Source organism: Mastomys coucha, unplaced genomic scaffold, assembly GCF_008632895.1.
Source record: "Mastomys coucha isolate ucsf_1 unplaced genomic scaffold, UCSF_Mcou_1 pScaffold6, whole genome shotgun sequence".
In the NCBI taxonomy this organism is placed as follows: domain Eukaryota; kingdom Metazoa; phylum Chordata; class Mammalia; order Rodentia; family Muridae; genus Mastomys; species Mastomys coucha.
Window position 1 is genome coordinate 79,863,103 of NW_022196912.1, and position 24,116 is coordinate 79,887,218.

At 38.4% G+C, this 24,116-nt stretch overlaps 2 protein-coding genes across 4 annotated transcripts in view; one reads left to right on the forward strand and one right to left on the reverse strand.

Moving 5' to 3' along the window:
- Nucleotides 1-12,681, reverse strand: part of Klhl28 (kelch like family member 28) — a 29,561-nt gene extending 16,880 nt beyond the window's left edge. Inside the window, exons 1-2 of one of the 2 annotated variants that reach the window (XM_031357520.1) lie at nt 12,197-12,681; nt 3,408-4,306 (exon numbers count right to left, since the gene is read on the reverse strand). In XM_031357520.1, the coding sequence (XP_031213380.1) occupies nt 3,408-4,306 (899 nt within the window). In that variant the 5' untranslated portion in view covers nt 12,197-12,681. Of the gene's footprint in view, nt 1-3,407; nt 4,307-10,187; nt 10,505-12,196 lie in introns of those variants that run through there. The other variant, XM_031357521.1, reaches the window with a different exon arrangement.
- Togaram1 (TOG array regulator of axonemal microtubules 1) overlaps nt 12,502-24,116 on the forward strand; it is a 59,795-nt gene continuing 48,180 nt past the window's right edge. For both annotated transcript variants that reach the window (XM_031357518.1, XM_031357519.1), the window contains exons 1-2: nt 12,502-14,814; nt 23,224-23,380. In XM_031357518.1, the coding sequence (XP_031213378.1) occupies nt 12,763-14,814; nt 23,224-23,380 (2,209 nt within the window). In that variant the 5' untranslated portion in view covers nt 12,502-12,762. The remainder of the gene's footprint in view (nt 14,815-23,223; nt 23,381-24,116) is intronic.

A 24,116-nucleotide genomic window follows, 5' to 3' on the forward strand; every position in this document is an offset into this window, starting at 1 on the left:
CTTTGAGCGTAAATGTGTTGCCACATAACCATTCAAGATTTAACACATTCCCAGTTACTTGTAAGTATTTTCAGTACATCATCCTCAAAATTCCCTATGTCTAAGCAGAAGCTTGGCTACCTCTAACTATCTAACCTGGCTACCTCTTGGCTATCTAATTCACACTTTCTTCTCTAACAAGCTTTAAGCCCTACATAAAAAACAAAACAAAAAAACAAAAAAACCAAACAAACAAACAAACAGACAAACACAGAATGGAATCTCCCCAAAGATTTAATTCTCCTCCCCAGAGATTTAATTCTCTCTCTCACTGCTCTGCTCTACTTGTATACTCTACTCTTTCTCTGACTAGTCAATCCCATTCCTGCTACTGTCTACTATTTCAAGACCTTGCTTTTTCAGTAACCATCCTTTGTCCTGTATCTTCAGCCCGCTCTCTTCTTTATGAGCATCTTCTTTCAAACACACGCAGATGTTTCTATTCAAGAACCAAATATAACATATCAAACCTGCCTGATCCATCCTTTGCTCTCTTTACTTTCACTTTCATGATTCATTCTCAACACATTGTAATGTTCTTGGACATTAATAATCTTTATAGTGTCAAGAATAACAGCTACTTTTTCATCTTTCTCTTTCTAGACCTTTCTTCATACTTGAATTTGTTGATCATGTTCCCTCCTTCTTGACAAACTCAAATTCCTTGGGGTCCCTGAAACTCTTTGCTTTCCTCTTCTTTTTAATCTCTAAAATGGTTCTAGATTGATATTCATTAATTAATTCTTTTTCCTTTCTGTATGTTCTTAATCTGCCAAGAAAAAAAAAACCCATCAAAGATTTCATAGTTTAATTTATCCTGTGTTACTTTCAAATTTTGAGAAAAGATCACAGATAGATGTACTCATTTCCAACAAGAAGTAGGACACTTTTTTACTTGAATATTTAATAGGCACTTAATCTCCATATGTCTGAAACTAAACACAGTGTTTATTCCTTTAAAATGGCTCCTTGTCTTATATTCCTCCTTGGTAGTAACCCTCCAATCCATTACTGACTACAAATCTCATCCATATTTGCTTTCTCCCTCTCCTTCAGCATCCTTCTTCTCTATCCATCTAAGAACCAAATTTACTACATCAATTTACTCTCTCAAAGCATTTCTTAAGTCTACTCAATTCTCTTGTCCTTCCTTTCTCCCCACTCATCTCTCTCCCCCCTCTGTCCACCCCCCGTCCCTCTCTCCCTCTCTCTCTCTCCCTCCTTCTCCCTCCCTCCTTCTCCCTCCCCCTCCCCCCCCTCTCTTGTTTAGACTTAAAAAAAAATTGTATGCATGTATGGCCTGGTGCTTACATGGGCCAGGAAAAGTTGCGTAGAAAAGGGTGTCAGATTTCCTGGAATTAGAGTTACAGGTAGTTGTAAGCGCCAACTGAGTGCTGGATCACTGCAAGAGCACCCAATGCTCTAAATTACTAATCCTTATTTATCCCCAACTTCCCTTGCCTGCACTTCTACAATAGCAGCTTCTTACCTAGCCACTGATCTGATATATAAATCTGATCATTACACTATCCTCTTTAAAATACTTCAGCAACACACACACAACACGCACACACACACACCCTCATTGGCATACAATAAGAGCAGCTATGGCTCATACTGGCAGCTGCCTCACTTGTCAGAACTTTCTATTTTTCACTACCAAACAGCCTTTACCTTTGTGTGTGATCCATACTGCATTGCACCATTGTCTCTACACACGTTCTCTTCTTCCCCTTCTTTGCTTGGCTCTTGCTTTTCCTTTAAATAACTTAACTTAGACATTAACTTCTATAAAAAAATCTTCACTAAATCCTTTAAATGGTATACATACCCCTCCTTAATAGCTGTACCGAATTATGTTTAGCATTGCATTAGCATAATATTATACAAATGTTGTTTCCTTTACTAAATTATTAATCTATTGAAGGTCCTTTATTTAGCACTATTTGGTGTAGAATTAAACTCAGTGGTTATCAGCTTGGTTCCAATTTTCCCAATTATTAATAATGTTGTAATAAACAGCTTAATAAAATGCTACTTTAAATTTACTATGATAGACTCAGTGAGGAAAAGATTATTAGATATAAGGCCATTTTTCTGATTTTTTTCAATAACAAGTTCATGTTTTTAATATCTGAGGAACCAAGAGGCAATGACACAAGGATTTCTTTTAATATCTATTCATATTTGAATTCTGTCATGAGGTCAGTTATTTGGTTTATGTCAATAGCCCACTCTTTCAAGCGTGAGTCAACATATGATGACATGTGAGTCACAGCAAATGATGTACTTTGTAGCCCAATCTCAATAATAGGGTCTAAAGAGAATGTATAGTGAGACTTGGTTAAATATTTATAATACGTGAATTGCCATTGATGAAATATCAAATTTTCTACTGGAGAAAGAAAAGAGTTTACCATATTTTTGGAAATTGCTAGAAAGAAATAAACAGTATTTTAAAAAAAGGTATCAAACATGAACATTTTCAGAAGTGATCTCTATGAAAGAAAAGACAAAAAAAAAAAAACCCTCAAAGTATGTTGTCAGTGATGAAAGGCGACTTGCATATAGAACTAAATCAAGGGCTGGCAAAGCCACGGGCTAAACTTAAGGTCATCTACTTTTATGAATAAAGTTTTATTGAAACACATCCATGCTTAAATATTCACATACTGTCTATGGATGCTCTCATCCCACAAAGGTAGAACTTTGTAGATGTAACAAAGACAAGAAGGCCCACAAGTCTGAAATATCTATTTGGCTCTTTACAGAGACACACCGGCAATTTCTGCTGTAAAATGTTAGGAAAATAAAAAGAACTTTTTACAGTGGTCTTATAAAAAAAAAAAAACACAATAAAAAACATTTCCCACTTAAGTTATTATTTATGGCAGTTTCTGATTTTTTTCATTTCCTTGACATTCTTTTAACTAACTTTTCATTCAGACCAACTCCTATCCTCAGTCTGCCCTCATCGTAGGTTCCTAGCTCTCTTCTTTAGCATCCTGTCATAAGGAAAAGGAGGAGAGGGTGAAGAGAGAGACAGAAGGGAAGAAGAGAGAAGGAAGAGGAGGAGGAGGAGGAAGAAGAAGAAATAGTGAAACAGAAGCAAAAAAATTAGTATATACCCAGGATACACAAATGTACATACTTGGGGAAAGGAAAGAGGTAATAATTGAGCATCACAGAGAATGCATGAAAATGTGATTAAATATCCTTGTAAAATTTTAAGAAATAGAAAGGAGAGAAAGAACACCAAAACAGCAAATAAAAGGAAAATAAAATTATTTTTTAAATACAGAAAATCATCACATTTAAAAAGTATAAAATGTGTCGGTATTACTCCTTTAAGAGACCGTTCTATTTACCTATCCAAACAGGCAAAGAGTCCAGATTTTCCTCCTACTGCACACAATACTTTGGGAGCACAGCGAGGTCGTGTCATCAAGACTGTGTGATGAGAGAGTCTATGTTCAGGCATGAAGTGGTACTTCAGAGCTTCGTTCAAGAGATGTTTACACGTACGATCATCACGGATAAGATGGTTCGCTTCATAGAGCCTAGTGAGGAACTTTACACTCAGCAACGGTAATCGGACACTGTTCAGCAGCTGTGCTAAGTATTTCTGGCGTTCTTGTACATCATACTTGATCCAAGATTCTAATGCATAAAAAACTGTCTCTTCAGTAGCTACATTCAAGCAGTCATTGGAGACAATTTCATCCAAATCAGCATGTGTAAGCTCAAAAAACTCTTCTGTCTGGCAAACGGATTCAAAATTCTGGCATATGAATTTAGTAGCTGCCAAATAAAGGTCATGACAACCATAAGTCTCTGCAAAACGGGAAATTCCAATACAATTGCCAGGGTCAAGTTGGCTTTCAAGAAATGCACAACATTCTTTAAGGACAAGTTTTATCTGGAGTAGGTTTGCTGCTGGCAGGAGAGATTCAACTGTATCCTGAGAAATGAAAACCGTGCCTGTATAAGCATACTCCACAATGGCCTGCAGTGCAGCTTCATCAATGCACTGAAACTCAACCTCACTGTTCTCTTTCTCAGAAAGGTTTCCAGTGAACATAGCTTTGAAGTACGGGCTGATGCTGGCAAGTACCACTTTATGAGCATGAATTTTAACATCACCTACTCGGAGAATGATGTCACAGAGTTCGTGATGCTGGCGAAGAAGATTCAATCCCTGCAGAAGTTGTTCAGAATGTAAGTGGGTTAAGTTAGCAAGCATGTAGGTCGGGGCTGTGTGGTCCATCTACAGAAAAATACAAGACATGAATAGTTACATGAAATAGCCATGTCAATGTAAGTCTGTCTCAAAGAGTACAAACCAGACTTGTTTACTTGTCGATTTGCTGGGTTTGAGGCTTCTGGAGTAAAGAGGAATTTAACAATTACCTAATTCAACTCCTTTGTTATAGATATTAGGAAGTAGAAAACCAAAATATTGTATATGTATCTAACCACAAGGAATTTTAGATGGAAACTATATGTTTCATTGTGTATTTTCATTAAAGACTCAGTTATCACTATAATAAAATCAGTATGTGGAGAAAAAGTTGCTTAGAGCCAAATTAGTATTGAAACACTAGCTATTTGCTATTTTCTCAATAATAACCTCAATAATATCAGTGGAGATTGACTTTGTAAAGGTTCACTTTATTAAATTGCCACTTCCTATGATGCCCATGTTCACTAATTTGTATCCTTTTTCACAATAGCCTTTTGTAACAATACTGTTTATGTAATTATTAATGCTACAGCTTTCTATAAAATGTGCACTCTTCCAAATGTTTTCTTACTAAGTGCTAGATATTGTCTATAACCTTTCCTTTTTCATTCTTCTTCTTCAATACAAATTTCAAAAGTCTAGGTTAACTTTAAATTTTGCTAAAAGTCTATTCTTTTACATACAATTAATTATATACATGCAGATTTTTCATATATATATACATATATATACATATATATACACACACATATATATATATATATATATATATATATATATATATATATATATATATAGTTGTTTTCGAGACAGGGTTACTCTGTATAGCGCTGGCTGTCCTGGAACTCACTCTGTAGACCAGGTTGGCCTTGAACTCAGAAATCTGCCTGCCTCTGCCTCCCAAGTGCTGGGATTAAAGGCCTGCACCACCACTGCCTGGTTAAATGATAGTATAGTCATATATATATTTTTGGTTTTATATGTGCAAATTTTTAAATCGCTCCCCATTCTCATTTGTCTCATTGTTTAACAGAGAGGATCATATTCAGACTAAACAGTGAACAATGAACAATGCCAATGGAAAACAAAGTTTGAAAGGGGGGAGATGGATATTTTATAAGAGCCTATTTCTCTCAGACTAAACATTTACATACTAAGACAGTTACAAAGACCTAAAAATGAGATCCTGAAGTTAATACCAGTGCTATAGGACTGGACCCTAGTCACAAAAGCAAGACTAAATTTTATAAACAGTCTGAGAAGAGTCATCTTAGCTCCAGATAACACTCTAAAATAATTAGTGATGTGATCTGTGAGTACATAAAATGGATCATTAAGTCTATTCTAACAGAGTTAACAATAGAGACTGTTCAGAGTGTGCTCAGAGGCACATCAGAGACTGTTTCTTCTCATGATGAGCTTAGAGTTTTATATAAGAAAAGTGTATTTTTATGTTTGATTAGAGGTTTGTAAAGAATTTTAGATTTTTGAGAACAAATCTAAAATTATAATCTAGTTCAGGTAGGTAAATTAGCAGATGTCCAGCACATACAACTAAAAGAACAGAGGCTGGAGGGATGATTTTAGTGGTATGCTGCAGACCACACTCTAGGGCTCTGCCCTTCTGTTATGCAGTGATCACAAAGGGCAGCAAAAACACTGAACAACAAAAGACCTGACTTTTGACATAATATATTTTTTAGGTTTTTGGTTCTTCAAGACAGGGTTTCTCTGTGTAGCCCTCCCTGGCTGTCCTGGAACTTGTTCTGTAGACCAGGCTGGCTATGAACTCATAGAAATCTGCTTGCCTCTGCCTCCAAGTGCTAAGATTAAAGGCATTGGGTGCCACTACAACCTGGCCAGCATAATAATTTTAATAGAGATAAAATATAAACATTCTAAAACACTGGCAGGAGGGTAAAGGAGAGAAATAACACCCTATCTGTAGGATGTTTTAAGGATTTAGGGATTTTAATTTCAGTACTACTTTAATACTCTAAGATGATGTGGGCCTAAGCTTTCTTAATAGAACTATAATGCATGGAATGTCAGAAAGGAGACTTTCATTTTATTCTGGAAATGTCAGTTCATATCAGGTACACATCCTTTGGGCATCATTCTTTAAAGGGAACTGAAACAAACCATAACACCCATTGAAGAGAAGAACTCAGATCATGCCCACTGAGTAAAAGATCTGAGGGCTCTGAGTCTAGAGAAATGGAAAACTAAGGTTTATATAGCAAGCCACAGGATAAATGCTGTTTAATTACTGTAAGGGTTGATTTGAGGGTTAGATAAATGTATACATATAAAGTGCTTAAAACACTGTCTAACACTGAGCTCTTGACAATTTCGTTAGCTTTCTATGTTGTGCTACCTCTTAGTATTGGATGAGAAATTCACTCTAGGGGCTATGGTACATGTGGTATAAAAGTATAACATAACTTGTAAATAATGTGTTCACACAATATATATAAGCACATACAGATGATACATATTACACATAGCTAGATAGGTATGACTATAATTTTAAAAGATTCAGCACTAGAATCAGACTGCTCACATTACAATATAGTCTAAATGATTTAATAGCTCTATGACTCCATGAAGGTTATCTTAAAGTCTCATATTTTCTCATGTGCTTAGCATAGTCAAAACAGTATTTAAAAGGGGGATATGTCTTTCTATGTGCTGGCATGTAGTACCCAATAATGATTAGATGCTATTTGTTACCAGTATCAATATTAGCTTAAGGCAACAAGTTTTCCCACCTAAAAGACTCTCATCTGTGCTAACCAAAAAAAAAAAAAAAAAAGGAAGGAAGGAAGCTTGCTTACTAGCGACAACAATTACTGGGAATAAAGTGTACATAAATCTTATTTTTAATGCTCAACTAAAATAATTACAATTAAAACTTTAAGTAGAGAAGGTAAAATAGGAAAGTGCAGGGGTGAGGGGAGCGAGACAGCCTGCTTTCAGCTCTCTTGGTGATGCTCACACTCGTGAACACTGAGATTCAGATGGACTCTTTCCAGTCTAGATACTATAAATTTTACTTACATTTGGTTCTCAGCTATTTATACATAAATGTTTAAAAGTAACTCAAAGAAAAAATCATTTCTGTTCTTTAAAACCCCTGCTATCAGTTTTACTGTGTTCATTTATCTCACCAACAACGTCGTGGAGAAGGGTGGGCAAGTGCCGTGGAAACAGGAAAGAATAGGGAACAAAATATGAACTAGAGCCAGAGAAGTCTGAGTCAAGTCCACAGTTAGCCAAATGGACTGAACAGCTCTACGACCTTGGACATATGGTAATTTAATATCTGGGTATATTAAATGTGGTATCAAGCTAAGACTGGTGGGTCATGCCTGCAATCCAAGCAGTTAGGTGGCTGAGGCAGGAGGATTTATGGTGAGTTCTTGACCAACCTGGGTACAGGATGAAACCTTCTATTTTACCTTCTCTTTTTAAAGTTTTAATTGTAATTATTTCAGTTGAGCATTAGAAAAGATTTATGTAAACTTTATTTCCAATAACTGTTGTTGGTAGTAAGCAAGCTTCCTGTCTCAAACAATTCTAAAAATGTAAGCCTATAAAAGACAAATGATAAAAATACACACGTGTAAACACTCAGATCACATAAACAGTACCTCAGGGCATTAAAACAAACCAAAGAGGAGTGTAGGTAATAACTCCCTTCATTGATGGTGTAATAATACATCTCATAGGCTGAGTTGCCTCTACAGGATAGCCATATTATTTTTAAAACTTTTGTTAAAATAAAACAAATACCGAATGAGTACTATGTATCTATGAACTAAGCTGGTCAATACTGAACAAGCAGCATCAATGTCAAACTTTCAACATCACTGTATTTCATTTCTAATTATATTCCATGTTGTACCAATACCTATAATATGTTAAGACTTCATAATTTTAGGTTGTTATAACCAAGATAATAAAGAGCAGGTTGCAAGTTTAGTATCTATCTACTTAATTGACACCTAAGCTACAAAGAAGTGGTGCTGAAATCAGCTGGGAGGCAATTAGCTGTCACCATATAAATAGCGGTCACAGTCGCAGCACATGAATAGGAAAAGAGCTGCATAAGAAAAAAAATCCAATGTAATTTAACAAATCAGATTTTTACCATAACTGCTATCATTAAATTCTCTTCCCACAGTTCACCTTTCCTTACAGTAGAATTCAACCAATTATAATATGTATATTTTTTCCAGTATATATCTATAGAATAAAGTGACAAAATTGCATTTTGTCTGACAATTATTTTTATTAGATCTAGAGAAACCAAAGTAAAATTAGCTTCCTGTCACTAACATGAATCCTTATATTTTGGGTTTGGAAATATGCAGCGGAAAGCAAGGGCTATAGAGAGAGAGAGACCCTGTCTCAAAACACAATAACAAAAACAAAACAAAATAAAACAAAAACTAAAAATTTCTTAACTTTATTAAAGCTCTGACACAACTAGTAAGATCAGGACACAGAAAAAGAGTAGATTAAAATATATAATAAATAACACACAAGATATAAAGATTAATAATGAAAAAAATCAAATTGATAGTTTTAGCACCCTTTCCCTTTTCACCAAAATTCTAAAACCTCTAAGCAAAAGTTAAATCAACTAATTTAAGTTTTATTTTCTTCCTCTAATCCTTAAAATGTAACTAATACAAAGGAAGAATACAGAACCTCTGGTGGTTGTTGAGAGGATTAGATGAGTTAGTATTTACGAAGCAGCTAACACAGTACTTGGCAGATAACACACAAAACACTGACTACAATTACTGCTTGATAGGAATAACACTTCATTTGCGTTGTACCTATTAATGACAACTTCTTAAATTGCACGGGTTTTCATAGTTTACAGGATTTATTTTTCATTTCCAATATTTCAGAGATGCCTATAAAACTTAGGTAAAAACACACAAAGACATAAAGCGATTCATCCAACATTATCTCAGACTTGGAAATAAAACACGCATCTAGAACAACTGTGTTGACCCTACTTAAATATACCTCAAAGAATTAGGTAGGCAGCATATACCTTCCTGTAATCTGCTAACTTTAAATTATTTTGAAATCATTAAAATTTGCTGCACTCAACTTTACAACTTTTAGTATAGCCCTAAATATTTCCATTCAGATTTCTGAGGTTTACTTTTACAACAAAAAGTGCACTCATATTACCTTATTAAACTGTGTGTGTGTGTGTGTGTGTGTGTGTGTGTGTGTGTACACAAATGTCTTTATTCCCAGCACTTAGGAGGCAGAGGCAAGCAGATCTCTGAGTTTGAGGCCAGCCTGGTCTACAGAGTGAGTTCCTAGATAGGAAAGGCTACACAGAGAAACTCTGTCTTGAAAAACCAAAAGAGAAAACTCTGCTCTTTATCTAACTCTTATTATTACATACAAATGCTTTTCTAGTAAATACAGAAAGGACTCCTAGACTTCAAAAATAAAATTAAATGAAACTTAAGTACTTTTAATAGATATAAATAAAATATATTAAATAAGATTTATATTCTATAAGATCATCTTAAAGATACTAAGATATGTGACAGTGTAATCTAATTTCCCAAACAGCCACAATGAAACTAATTCATTTACCAAGTTTTCTACATGCTACAATGTAACAGACATAAGTAAATTACAATCTGTAACACAGATTGAGCTACAGGGACCTGAGAGAAAGAAGGACTCATTTTGCTTTGCTTGCAGGAAAATAATAGGAGCACTGCTTCATTTATGGAGCTAGGTCCCTTCAGTAGTGTTCTTTGCAGAGGGAATGGAAAATTCTTATATTTATGCCATAACCAATAATGAAACATCATTCGAGACTTCCTAAGTTCCTTTTCTTTGATACTGGTTACAACACAACCTTAGTTTGGTTAGTAACTCGGCTTCCTAAGTTCTTAGATACATGAAGAGTTTGCTGGATTTTTCAATCTGAAAATTCTGCTCACTAGAAAGAATTATCTTCTATTCCAACATAAGCTGGCATTCTAATGTGGACATTCTACTGCATACATCATTCTCCTGTTCCCTTTCTTTTGATTGGGTTTCTGAGGTCTCAGTACATATGAAAAGAAGTATGCATTTAAGGTTTTGAGGTTGGATATGGGAATCTGGCTAGCTGCCGCTACAACCCCCGCCCCCCCCATGGTGCAGGTGTAATTCAGAACCTTGCATATGTTAGGCAAGTGCTCTATAAGACCTACACCCAGACACCTGGCAATCATTCTTTTTCACTGACAAACATTATGATCATCTCTTGGTTCGGACAGCGGCACTTTTGTTATTGTTTTTCTACTAAAATCATTGGCTAAACCAAACTCATGCAGATCCACTTATACATCAAAATGATGAATGAAGGCTGTGGATGACTCAGTGGCAGAACACTTTCTAGCATGAACAAAGCCCCTCTGTTCAGTGTTCAGGACAGTGAAACAAGACAGAACAGCAGCAGCAAACCACAAAACAGAAAACAAAAGAAAGTGAAGAAACCACCAAGGCTTTAAACCAAAGCACAGGATACAAGGTTATATATACAGCCTCATTTATATTAATACTCTTTTACCAAAATAAAAAAAAATAAAATTATATTTTATTTGTGCTATAATAAAAACTAATAAATACAACTTCAACTTGCATCACTAGGAGTATTATTGTTATAAAGCACTTAGATACATGTGACACAAATGATTCCAAGATTTCAAAAAGTAATATAGCTGGGTATGGTGGCACAGGGCTTTAATCCTAACACTTAGGAGGCAGAGGCAGGTGGATCTCTAAGTTGGAGGCCAGCCTGGTCTACAGAGGAGCTCGGAACAACCATGACTACCCAGGAAAACCCTGTCTTAAAAAAAAAAAAAATCGAGAGCTATCCCATTTTATACAAAGAGGGACAGAAATACTTGCATTTGAAGAATATAAGCTTGGAAGTTCAAATTATAACTCAGTCTGCCAAACAACAACAAATCTGTTTTCAAGCTTGGTTTGACAGTGCACACCGGTAATCTCAACATTCAGAAGGCTGAAATAGGAGGGTCAAGAGTTAAGGCCAGCTTGGGCTACACAGTATACTTACATTTCAAATACAGACATAAAAGTTGCTCTTTCATATTCCAAAGCTGTTTGGCCTTACAGGAGATATTCTTAGTTGAATTGATCCTATTTATAGTTTCTTTTACAAAGAGAAAACACTCACCAGCCACCAAATTCTCAGTTTGATTAAAATAATGTCTATCAACCTAAACCCTCTGGGCAGAATTCTCTTAGGACTGTAATGCCAAGAACTTGCACCACAACTGAAATTGTCTAGCGATCTCCGTCTCCAGGAGACTGAAAGACTGCAGAGACTCTGGAGTATCCTAGGGGAGATTGGAAAGGTGGCGGTGGGGCAAGAGGAAAAGTCCCACAGAGGAGCTACATGATAAATAAAGGCTTTAAGCACTCCGTTTAATGCAAAGGGGAAAACACTGATTCTACACATCTATAAGAAAGCTTGGTGATGCGGAAAATGAAAAGTGACCGAAGGCTTTAACACTCCACAGTCAGAGGGTGAAGAAAGGAAAAGGAGGCAAGGGAGAAGAGGGCGGGGCGAGGAAGGTCCCCACCGACAAGGAAGTTTTTGTAAAAAGTACTCTGTGTGCTTGGCCTTGGTTGAGTTCTCCTGTACTGCTAAGCAGTCTGCAGGAAGAAAGAATCTCACTCAGGATAAGCAATGAGTAGAACGTTGACAATGCTAACCAGCAAGCACTGTGCAGAACATGTCGTCTCTCTCTGCCTGCTCCGCTCCAGTCCTTTACCTCGCATTCTGGCTCATGGGGCACTCGGGCAACACTCCGCCAAAGCCTGCACCACTGTATAACAGCGAAAGGAAAATACCTGAGTCCCAGGAATAACACCTGCAGCAACAGGAGGAGGAGCCACGGAAAACTGGAACCCCGGACGGGATCCTCTTGCTCCGGTCAAACCTCAACTCTTACGGGTGGGGCGGAAAACTTCCGCCCCGGACAAGGTAGCGTCATTTCCGTTTAAGGCTTTGACCCCGCCTCTCCATTCTAGCTACGTTCCGACTTCCTCTTCCAGGAATCCTCGGCCTATGCTTAAGTCCCTACGAGGACTACATGACCCAGCATCCACCGCGGTAGGTTGACTTCCGGGTTAAGAGGTCCTCTCTGGGTGCATCACCATGGAAGCGCTCGGTTTGGTCACGTGGTGGCCCTGGTTACGCCGGGTGGCGGCTGTGGGGTCCCAGGCTCAGCGGGGGCCATTTTGCCGGAGGCTGGCTCCGGGAGTCGAAGGCCGGAGCGGCCTGGGCAGCTGACCGGAGCCGTTCCTTCTCTTCCTCTGCAGCTCTGGGCTTGGAGAGGAGCTGGAAGGCTGGACTTCATCCAGCCCTCCCAAGACGGCAATGGTTCCCTCCAGCTCTCGCTGCCTGACGACACTCCATGGCGGCCGCGCCTTCGGAGCTGCTCCCGCTGCCGCCTCTTGCAACCCCTTGTTCCTATCGCCTCCTGAGCCGCTGTCGTCCTTCCGCCCCAGGGACTGATGGTCGTCAGTTTGGGGGCACAATGAGAGGCGAGAAAAACTACTACTGCCGTGGGGCTGCCGGGGATCACGGCTCCTGCCCCGCGACACCGTCGCCTCTAGCCTCGACCCTCCTGTTACCGGCAGAGGCTGTTTCAACTAGCTGGTCCGGTCCTGGAAGTGGGCTGTCGGGCGGAGATGAGGAGGAGACTCGGCTTCTTCAACTCCTGCGCACCGCACCGGATCCTTCCGAGGCGTTCCAGGCTTTGCAGGCTGCCTTGCCGCGGCGAGGCGGCCGGCTTGGCTTTCCCCGCCGCAAGGAAGCCTTATACCGGGCGCTGGGCCGAGTGCTTGTGGAAGGAGGTAGTGATGAGAAGAGGCTCTGCTTGCAGCTTCTCTCGGACGTTCTTCGGGGTCAGGGCGAGGCGGGTCAGCTGGAAGAGGCCTTTAGTTTAGCGCTTTTGCCTCAGCTAGTTGTCTCGTTGCGAGAAGACAACCCTGCCCTACGGAAAGATGCGCTGCAGATCCTGCATATTTGTCTTAGGCGTAGTTCTGGGCAGGTCCTTAGAACTCTTATACAAGGCCTGGAAAGTCCAGATGCCCGGCTTAGAGCTTCCACTGCACTGTTGCTCCCTATCTTGCTTACTCCTGAGGATTTGTTGCTGGGCTTGGATCTCACTGAAGTAATAATATCTCTGGCCCGAAAGCTTGGCGATCAGGAGATGGAGGAAGAATCCGAGACAGCATTCTCGACACTTCAGCAAATTGGAGAACGACTTGGTCAGGAGAGGTTTCACTCCTACATCTCTCGTTTGCCCTCTGCGCTGAGAAGGCACTACAATCGCCGCCTGGAGTCCCAGTATGGAAGTCAGGTTCCTTATTATTTGGAGCTAGAAGCCTCTGGGTTTTCTGAAGATGCTGCCCCATGTGTAGTGAATCTTTCCAGTAGCAATCTTAAGTTTGGGATTATTCCTCAGGAACTCCATGCAAGATTGTTGGATCAGGAAGACTATAAAAACAGGACTCAGGCTGTTGAAGAACTAAAACAGTTGCTGGGAAAATTTAACCCAAGTTCTACCCCTCATTCTAGTCTTGTTGGCTTCATTAGCTTATTGTATAACTTGCTAGATGATTCCAATTTCAAAGTGGTCCATGGCACACTTCAAGTTCTCAATGTACTGGTCATTCGCCTGGGAGAGCAGGTGCAACAGTTCTTGGGACCAGTTATAGCAGCTTCTGTGAAAGTGCTGGCAGACAACAAGTTGGTGATCAAGCAGGAATACATGAAAATCTTCCTAAAGCTAATGAAAGAAGTAGGTCCTCAGCAGGTGCTTTCTTTGCTCCTGGAAAACCTTAAACATAAGCATTCCAGAGTGCGGGAGGAAGTAGTGAACATTTGCATCTGTTCCCTCCTGACCTACCCCAGTGAGGATTTTGACTTATCCAAACTGTCCTTTGATCTTGCTCCAGCTCTTGTAGATAGCAAACGCAGGGTACGCCAGGCAGCTTTAGAAGCCTTTGCTGTTTTGGCATCATCAATGGGCTCAGGTAAAACCAATGTTCTTTTTAAAGCTGTAGATACTGTTGAACTGCAGGATAACGGCGATGGAGTGATGAATGCTGTGCAGGCCCGACTGGCCAGAAAAACTCTTCCACGGCTAACAGAACAGGGATTTGTGGAGTATGCAATACTCATGCCATCTTCTGCCCAGGGCAGGTCAAGCCATTTGGCACATGGAGCAGATACAGACTGGCTTATGTCTGGAAACAGGACTCAGAGTGCACACTGCTACTGTGGTGACCACACCAGGGACAGCATGCAACTGTATGGATCCTACAGTCCAACTATCTGTACCCGAAGGGTTTTAAGTGCTGGAAAAGGGAAAAATAAATTACCATGGGAAAATGAACAGCCTGGAGTCATGGGAGAGAACCAGACCTCCAATTCCAAGGACATTAAAGATACAGAGCAGGTATGCTTAATGGTCTTAAGTTAAAAGAGAAAGAATTCACAGTTAAGTTTTTGAATTAAGTGCTGATGTGAACATCCATTATAACAGTATGGGTTATGTCAGTGCATTTAATGGGTTCCTTGATTAAATTTGAGGTAGAGTGAGCTATGGACAATAAATGGGTGTCAATTATGGGTTTTAATCATGCCACTCACCTCAGTCATACAACAGACACTAGTTCTTTAGTTCCTTGTCTTTTGGTTTGGTTTGGTTTGGTTTTGGTACCCCCCACCCCTCCTAAATTCAGGTCTCATTAGGTAGCTCTGGTTATCCTGAAACTCATTCTGTAGACTGGGCTGGCCTCAGACTCACAGAGATTCACCTCCTGAGTACTGGGATTAAAAGTGTGTCCCATTATGTCTAGCTCCATAGTCATTTTTGTATTTTGAATTACCACATAAAGTTTTATATTAAGACTTTTAAAGGGCTGAAGATGGAGCTCAGTGGCAGAATGTTGCCTAGCATGTACAAGCCATGGGCTCACCTCCAGCACCACAAATGTGAAATAAAAACAAAAAACTTAACAACCTACAAGAACTTTGAACAAATTAGTTCTTTTGGCAGAGCAAATACAGATGATCCTTATGATTTATACCTTAGTAAGCTCACTGTAACTTGAAAATGTCATAAATCAAAACACGTTTATTAAGTCTAGCCTATTGAACATCATAGCTTAGCAGCCTAGTAAACTGTACAGAAGAGGTTATTTCTGCTCATAACCCTGGGACTGAGTTGGTGCTGTTTAGCAGTGCAAGGAAGGATCGAAATTCAAAATACTGTTTCTATTGAATGCATATTGCTTTGCCTTAAGGTAAAAACTGTAAGTCAAGAATTTACGGTGTATAAAGTGCATTTTCACATTTCGTCTTTTACACTAGTAGAGAAACAGATGGAACTGACTTCTAAGAGTTCTCATTGCTTGCTTACTTTTCCTTTCCAAAGAGTTGTACTTAGTGATTTCTTGTGCTGGGATTGAACCCAGAGCATCAATGGACTAGGTAAGAACTCTTTAAGCTACATCTCCAGTTCTATCTGCTTTGATTTTTGTACTGCTATATATTATAAACATTAATTTTTTTTCAAAGATTTATTTTATTTCATTTTTGTGTGTATGAGTATACTGTAGCTGTCCAGATGACTGTGAGCCATCATGTGTGGCTGCTGTTGATCTCAGGACCTCTGCTGGCCCCGCTCGCTCCAGCTCGATCCGGCATAATTTTCTGCCGCTGTCTTCAGACGCACCAGAAGAGGGCGTCCGATCTCATTATGGGTGGTTGTGAGCCACCATGTGGTTGCTGGGATCCGAACTCAGGACCTTAGGAAGAGCAATCAGGGCTCTTACCCGCTGAGCCATCTCGTCAGCCCTAAACATTAATTTTTTTAAAGGAGTGTTATTCTGTCACTAGATTTTTTTTTTCCTGAGACAGGGTTTCTCTGTGTAGCCCTGGCAGTCCTGGAACTCACTCTGTAGACCAGGCTGGCCTTGAACTCAGAAATCCGCCTGCCTTTGCCTCTCAAGTGGTGGGATTAAAGGCATGCACTACCACTGCCCAGTTTAGTCTAAGATGTTTGATGACTATATTAAGATCAATTTTGGCTGGGCACAGTGGCACATGGTTGTAATCCTAGCTAGCTCATGGGAGGTGGAGGCAAGGTGGTTAAATGTTAAAGGACATCCTTGGCTACTGGGTGAGTTGAAGGCCAACCAGGACTACATGGAACCCTGTGTCAAAACAATGGTGATAATAGTAATAATAATTAATCATATTAAATTATAATGAAAAGATTCTGGTGCTGACCATAACAACAGGAATCAGAAAATAAGTGCATTTCTGAAATGCCCATGTAGACTAATTCATATATGAAAGCTTCAGTGGTGAAACTGAAATTAACCACAGAAATCAGGTTGTAAATGTGTACCCAGAAATGCTTGTAGAAATACACTGTAAGTTTTCTAAAAGGAGGGCATGGACTAAATATGTACACATTTGAAAACATGCAGCTTTAATAAAGTGTATTGCGTATTATTAGTTTGTTTTTAGAGCAGCTTTAGGGTAGTAGCTACACTAACTAAAAGGTGCAGGTGGTTTGTGAATTCCTCTTAACACTTAAAAGCTTGCTCCACAACTCCCAGCACACCATTAATATGATTGTAATCAATGAAAGAACAGCAAGAAAAACCAAAGAGTTCGTCCTTTACATTAGGCTTCACTCCTGTGTTGTATATTCTGTTGGGTTTTGGCAAGTATATCTGTGTGAACAGGATCCACCATGGTGATAGCATAAAGAATAATTTAGTTGCTTTACATAGCCTCTGTGCTATGAATGCTTATCCCTCCTTCCCCTCCCCCTCCCTTGGCAAACGCTGGTCTTTTTTTTATTTGCATACTTTTGCCTTTTTCTGAGTTTCATGGAGTTGCAGTCATACAGTAAGCATATGCACCAGCCTCATAGAATAAAGTAGGAGTGTCTGTCTGCTTTTCTAAATAAGATTATAGAAAATTGACAAAGTTTCTTCTGCAAATGTTAAATAGATTGTGCCTGATACTTTCTGTTTTGGAAGGTAATTATTCAATGAATTTAGAGGGAAACCTGGTCAAATCATCTTTTTCATCCTAATATTGATATGATTTATGTGGTTTTCTCTCACTTCTGCTATTAGAAATGTGTCTTCTATTTTTAGCCTAACTAAAAGCTTACCAGTTTTATTGATCTTTTAAAAAAGCAGCCTTTAGTTTTGTGAAGTGTCTTTTTTTTTATCTTTTGTTTTCACTGATTTCTGTGCTATTTTTGTTACTTTTTCCCTCTACTTGCTTTTATTTTAATTTGTTCTTTCTTTGTTTACATTTTATTTATTGGAGGGAGATGGGAAGCACTTGTGTCATAATGCATGTGTGGAAGTCATAGGACAACTCGAGAGGGTTGGCTCTCTTTGTGCCATGTGGGTTGTGGGATTGAAGTTTGGTCATCAGGTTTGGCTGCAGTGCCTTTACCTGGTGAACCATCTTGCTGGTCCCAAAACTCTAGTTTTTAATAATGGAAACAATTTTGCTACTCCAGAAACATCGTTATCTAGTTTGAAATTTGCTTAAATTTCACTTAGTATTTCTTCTTTGACTTATGTGTAAATTATAAGTATATATATATATTTTTAATTTCCAAGTACTGTTTGTTTGTTTTTTAGTGTTTTCTCTTCGTTGCTGATTTCTAGCTTAATGTCTTTGCAGTGTGAGAACAGCTATTGTCATATTCTTTTAAATTTCTTAATGTGTTTTGTGGTCTAGAGTGTGGTCTCTTTCTGTGTGTATGCATGAGAGTGTGTTTCTTAAGTGTGAGAGGCTCACATTGAGTGCATTCCTCTGTAGATGTCTACTTTCTGTTTTGAGGTGTGATTTCTTTCTTAACTTGGAGCTGGAGTGTTCTTCAGCAAGCTCCAGGGATCAGTCTGTGTCTGCCACTTCCACTTTGCACTACGGTTACAGATCCTGCATCCACAGGGGATCTGGACCCAGGTCCTCATGATTGTGTAGCAGGTACCTTACCTGCTTGCTATCTTCTTAGCCCAGACTATTCTCTAATGTTGATGAATGGAGCTTGAGAGGAATACCCAGTTTGTTGCTAGGTGAAATTATCTATAGATGATAATTATATCCAGTTCATTCAGGTTGTTGGGTTCAGTTGTCCTTTCTATTTTTTCCATATGGATCTATCAATTTTTGATGATGAAAGGGTGATGGAGTTTCCAATACAGTAGTAGATTCATTTATTTCTCCTTGCTGTTCTGCTTGTATTTCTATCACATAGTTTGATGCTATATTGTTATTAAAATACTTTCTTGGAGTATTGATCTCTTTATTGAGAGGTATTCCTTTATGGCTAATAATTATTTTGCACCCAAGTTCAGTTTGTCTGAAATTAATAGTCATGCCTGATTTCCTGTTTTTAATTTTTAATTTTATTTGTAGAAGTATTTTGCCTTTATGTATGTCTGTGTATCACATATGTACAGTGCTCCTATGGCCAGAAGAGGGTGTTGCTGGATCCTGTGAGACTGGAGTTAAAGACTTTTGTGAACTGCCAGGGATATGCTGGGAGTCTAACCATTGTCCTTTGGAAGAGCAACTAGTCAGTGCTCTTAACTGCTGAGCATCTTTCCTGCCCCATGCCTGCTTTCTTTTTATGCATATTAGCATGATATCTCTTTATCTTTTTACTTAATGTGTATACATTAATATATTTAAAATTGCTTTCTTGTAGAAAACATATAGTTAGGTTTTGCTTTTTCATTTTATTCAGACAACTCCTTTAAAATGTTCTTTTGTGTGAGTGTGGTATATGTATGTACTCTAGGCTCTGTGTGTATGTGTGTGTAGGCTGTATCAGTTGTCCTAATGTATCACTGTGCCTTATTCCCTTCAGACAAGGTCTCTCACTAACCCTGAGCTAGGCTGCTAGTCAGCAGTCTTCAGAGATTCTCTTGTCTCTGTCTGACAGCACTGAGGCTACAGATAATATGTTCAGTCATCCTCTGCTTTTCTCCTCTTTCTCTCTCTCTTCTTCTCTTCTCTCTCTCTCCCTCTCTCTTTCTCTTTCTCTCTCTGTCTCTTTTTTCTCTCTCTTCTCTCTCTCTGTGTTATCCTCTGCTTCCCCCTTTCTCTCTCTCTCTCTCTCTCTCTCTCTCTCTCTCTCTCTCTCTCTCTCTCTCTCTCTCTCTGTCTTATGTTTGTTATGGAGATTTGAACTCAGGACCTCCTGCTTGCACATCAAATGCTCTTAACTGCTGAGCCATCTCCATAGCCCATCTTGTGTTGTAATTGGTATAGATTAAATGATTAACACTTAATATGAATTAGTACATACCATGTTTTCTATTTGTGACTTATGTTTATTTCTGTCTTTAACATTTTTATTCCTTTGTAGATTGAATTGAGAATGTTTATGACTCTGTCGTTTCCTTTTTTATAGCATATCAATTGCTCTTTTAGTTTTCTTTTTGTTTCCTAGTTGCCTTAGGGTATGCATTTACATCTTCACAGACACAATAAATAGAAACATTAATACTACTGTTTTGAGTTGTTCTTAGAGCATTCAAGAATAAGAAAAAAAGGAGCTAGCCAGGCGGTGGTGGTGGCACACGCCTTTAATCCCAGCACTTGGGAGGCAGAGGCAGGCAGGTTTTTGAGTTCGAGGTCAGCCTGGTCTACAGAGTGAGTTCCAGGACAGCTAGGGCTACACAGAGAAACCCTGTCTCGAAAAACCAAAAAAGAAAAAAGAAAAAGAAAAAGAAAAAAAAGGAGCCGAAGAGATGGTTTAATGCTTAAGAGTACTTGCTATGCTTTCAGAAGATGTGGGGTTAATCCCCAACACCCACATAGGGACTCACAGTCATCTGCAATTATAGTTCCAGGGGACCTTACACCCTCTTTTGGCCTTCCTGGGCACCAGACACATACATGATGCATAGAAATATATGCAGGCAACACACACACACACACACACACACACACACACACACAATAAAAACTTTTTTAAAATTTATTGTAAATCCCTTATTGTTTCTCCAGCGCACTTGTATATGTTTGTCTGTCAGTCTCTTCTCTTTCTCTGCTTTCTATGTGTGTAACAAGGATTTTTTTTTTTTTTTTTTTTTTTTTTTTTTTTTTGAGACAGGGTTTCTCTGTTTAGCCCTGGCTGTCCTGGAACTCACTCTGTAGACCAGGCTGGCCTCGAACTCAGAGATCCGCCTGCCTCTGCCTCCCAAGTGCTGGGATTAAAGGCGTGCGCCACCACCGCCCGGCTGTAACAAGGATTTTTGACCTATTTAATTTTCTTTTCATAAGAAGAACTCTTAACATTTGTTGTAAGGCAAGGTCTTACTAGAAAAATGCCCAATTTCTGTGTGTCTGCGGATGCCTTTTTGTCCTTCACTTTTGTGGTAATTTCCCTGGATTCAGAATTCTAGCAAGGTTGATGGCGTATGGTTTGAATTCTTTCATTTTCTTGGCATTTTATTTCACTCACTTTCTTCTCACTTCCATGATTTCTGAGGAGTCAGATGCAATTTTTACTTTTGGTTCTGTGTAAATCAAGTGTTTTTTTTTTCTTCTTTGCCTCCAGCATTTTCTTTGTCTTTGATTTTCTGTAACTGGAAGATAATGTGCTAACATACATTTTCTGTGGCGTTTATGTGCATGTCACAGTTAGCATGTGGTGGTCAGAGGACAACTTGTAGGAGTTGATTTTCTGCTTCCTCAGTGTGAAGGTCAAATTCAGGTCATAGGTCTTGGCAGAAAGTTCCTTTACCCACTGAGCCATTTCTCCAACCTATGGTTTTGGTTATAGAACAGTACCAACTGCAGTGCTTTCCCCACTGTTTGACAGTGAAAGAAAATGCCAAGCAACACAGTAGCACAAGAACATAGGCAGGATGGACTGATTTCTGCTAATTTTGAATAAAGAAGTCCTGATATAAAAGATAGTATGGAGATTCAACTCTAAATTCAGCACATATACTCTGTGTATTAAGTATGAAAGATACAGAAAATTCACTCTTGAATGTAAAGTATATGTTTGTTCTGTCTTATTGCTTGTATGTATTATTCTTCCCTAAATGAGGCTCTATAGTGCAATTTGTGAGTGTGTGTGTGTGTGTGTGTGTGTGTGTGCACGCTTACACACGCTCATGAGAGTTTTAAGAGTTAAAAGAAAGAAAGAGATGAACTTTTGTTTACCATTAGCAAATTTTAATGTGCATATGAATTGCATCAGTATCTTGTTCAAATCATAGATTCTAGAGCTAGCCCAGTAACTCAGCAGGTAGGGGCAATTGCCACCAAACCTGACAACCTGTGTTTGATAACTGGGAACTATATGATACAGAGGGGATAACTGACAGTACTCCTATGTGAATAAGAAAAACTTTGATTGTCAGTGTGGTGGAACAGGCCTATAATTCCTGTATTTAGTATGCTAAGGGAAGATTGTGAATAACAAGTCAGCGTGGGCTAAATGGCAAATTCGAGGTTAGCCTCTATACGTCAGTCAGCCAATCAATAAATAAGTAAGCTTGGGAATGATTGTATAGCTAAGTCAGTAAAATGGCTGCCTAGAATGCATGAGACCTGGGTTCAATCTGCAGTGTTGCAAAAACTAAGTCTGGTGGCTCATACTTGTAGTCTTAGCATTTGGGAGGTAGAACCAAAAAAATCAAGGAGTTTAGGTCATCTTTGACTACATAGTGAATTTGAGCCCAACCTGAGCTAGAAGACCTGTCTTAAATCTTCCAAAACAAGAAACGGTTACATTAGAGCTTGTCAAAATTGTGAACAACCTGGAATTATTCGTATAAATGTTACATTATCACCAGTAAGTGGTTTACTTTTTAAAATTGTAGAATTCTCTGAATATGAAAACTTTTTTAAAACCATGAAAATCATGCTAATGGAAATAGAGGACTTCATGTTCTCTCTAAAGTGGGAACTTAAAAAAAAAGTTAGCCTGAATATAGAAGAGTTTTTAGAGTTTGAAAAGGTAATAGGAGCAGATGGGTTAAAAAAATGTTGAAATTAATTACAAAGCAAATATAATGTAAAATTGACTGCACAGCAAAGAATATTTATTGGATCATCTACTAGTCTATCTGTTAATGTATCTTTTGTTTTAAACTATTCAATTGGAAGTTGTAATTGGCTTCTTGTTTAATTCCATTTGATACTTATACTGCTACCTTATGAACAATTAGAGAAAGTGTAATGCTGACTTTGAAGAACTTTTATCACTAACAGATCATGCTATGTTTATGAGAAAGTATCTGGAAACCATCAAGTACTCTGTGTGTAATGTACTTGGGTTTTTTCATTTATTTGTTTGTTGCTAATCAGGCTGCTCATATGTCTGCAAGTACATGTTTTATCTCTGAGCACCTACTTACGTGGCTGTAACCAGAGCCCTGTGTTAACATTCTTTACCTTTGTTTGGAGTAGTTTTAGTCAGGCTGCAGAAATCACCACCTCTGCTTGTCTGAGGAATAGCATGCTTGTCTGTTAAGTTGCTCATTGCCTAATGCTGAAGTGGCTGAGAGTAGGGTTTCTGCTGATGAGTCAGACAACCTTTTCCTTTGTGTTTTGTCTCCTCTCTTACTGCCAGACTTATAGTTTAGAAAGGTAAAGAAAAGACTTGAAATCTAGTAAAAGAAAGAAAAAAGTAGCATTTCTATCTTGGAAGGAAAAATACTGTTAATGTGTCATTCTGAATGAGTGTTTGTATTAAATACTCAATAATTCTGTTCTTTATCTGAATTTTGTAATTGGTTTTAAATTATTTATTACCAAGGAAGCTTAGCAAAAATTTGCTAACTTACTCTCTTCTCAGTTTTCAGCTCATGACCTTATCCCATCTCCCAAATTAAAGCCCTCTCAAGGAATGGCAGTCAGTGATGATTTATGTTTTAGCAAAAAAAGGTCATCAAGAAACTTATTTCAGAGTAGTCGGGATTTTAACTCAGATTCAATTCCTACATGTGGTGCTGGTAAGTAAATATTTGAAATAATAGGTATGTTGAACTAAGTTAAAGATTTCTCTAAACTTCATAATCCATTTGAGGGCTTATAGAAAGTGTATATATACTCCAATGGACAAGTCAGGTTTAATAAATTATATTATTTACTATATATTTTATATATTTTTATTTACTTATAAATTTATTTATGTTATATATAAATAATAAATTAATAAATGCTTTTGAAAATTGGCTAAAAAAGCAGACACTTTGACATAATTGTGTCATGAGATCGTAGGTCATCTCATTGTAGGCTGTGAGTAATGGAAGGCCATGGTCACTTAATAAGATACTAATATTTCTTGAGCATCTCTACATGTCGGTTATGTTTCTTAATGCTAGGGATGTAGCTATCAAGAAAGGTATAATACTACGAAAAAGCTTGTATTACATGATGGATGTGGTTTATACACCTTTAATGCTAGTACTCAGGAGGAAGGAACAAACCAGATCTTTATGAGTTCCAGGCCAGGCTGATCTACAAAAGAGTTTCAAGCCAGCCAGGACTATATAGTGAGACCCATTCTCAAAACCAAAACAAACAGAAAAGCATCAGTTCTAATAGAGCAGGGGAGTAAATATTACATCAATTTAAGACATGATAGATTAGATGATGATGTAGAAAGGGAACAGGAATGTTTTAAACTATGTGATCAACGGGCAGTTATATTCAGGAGGGGAATGTTTGAAGCAAACTAGATGTGAA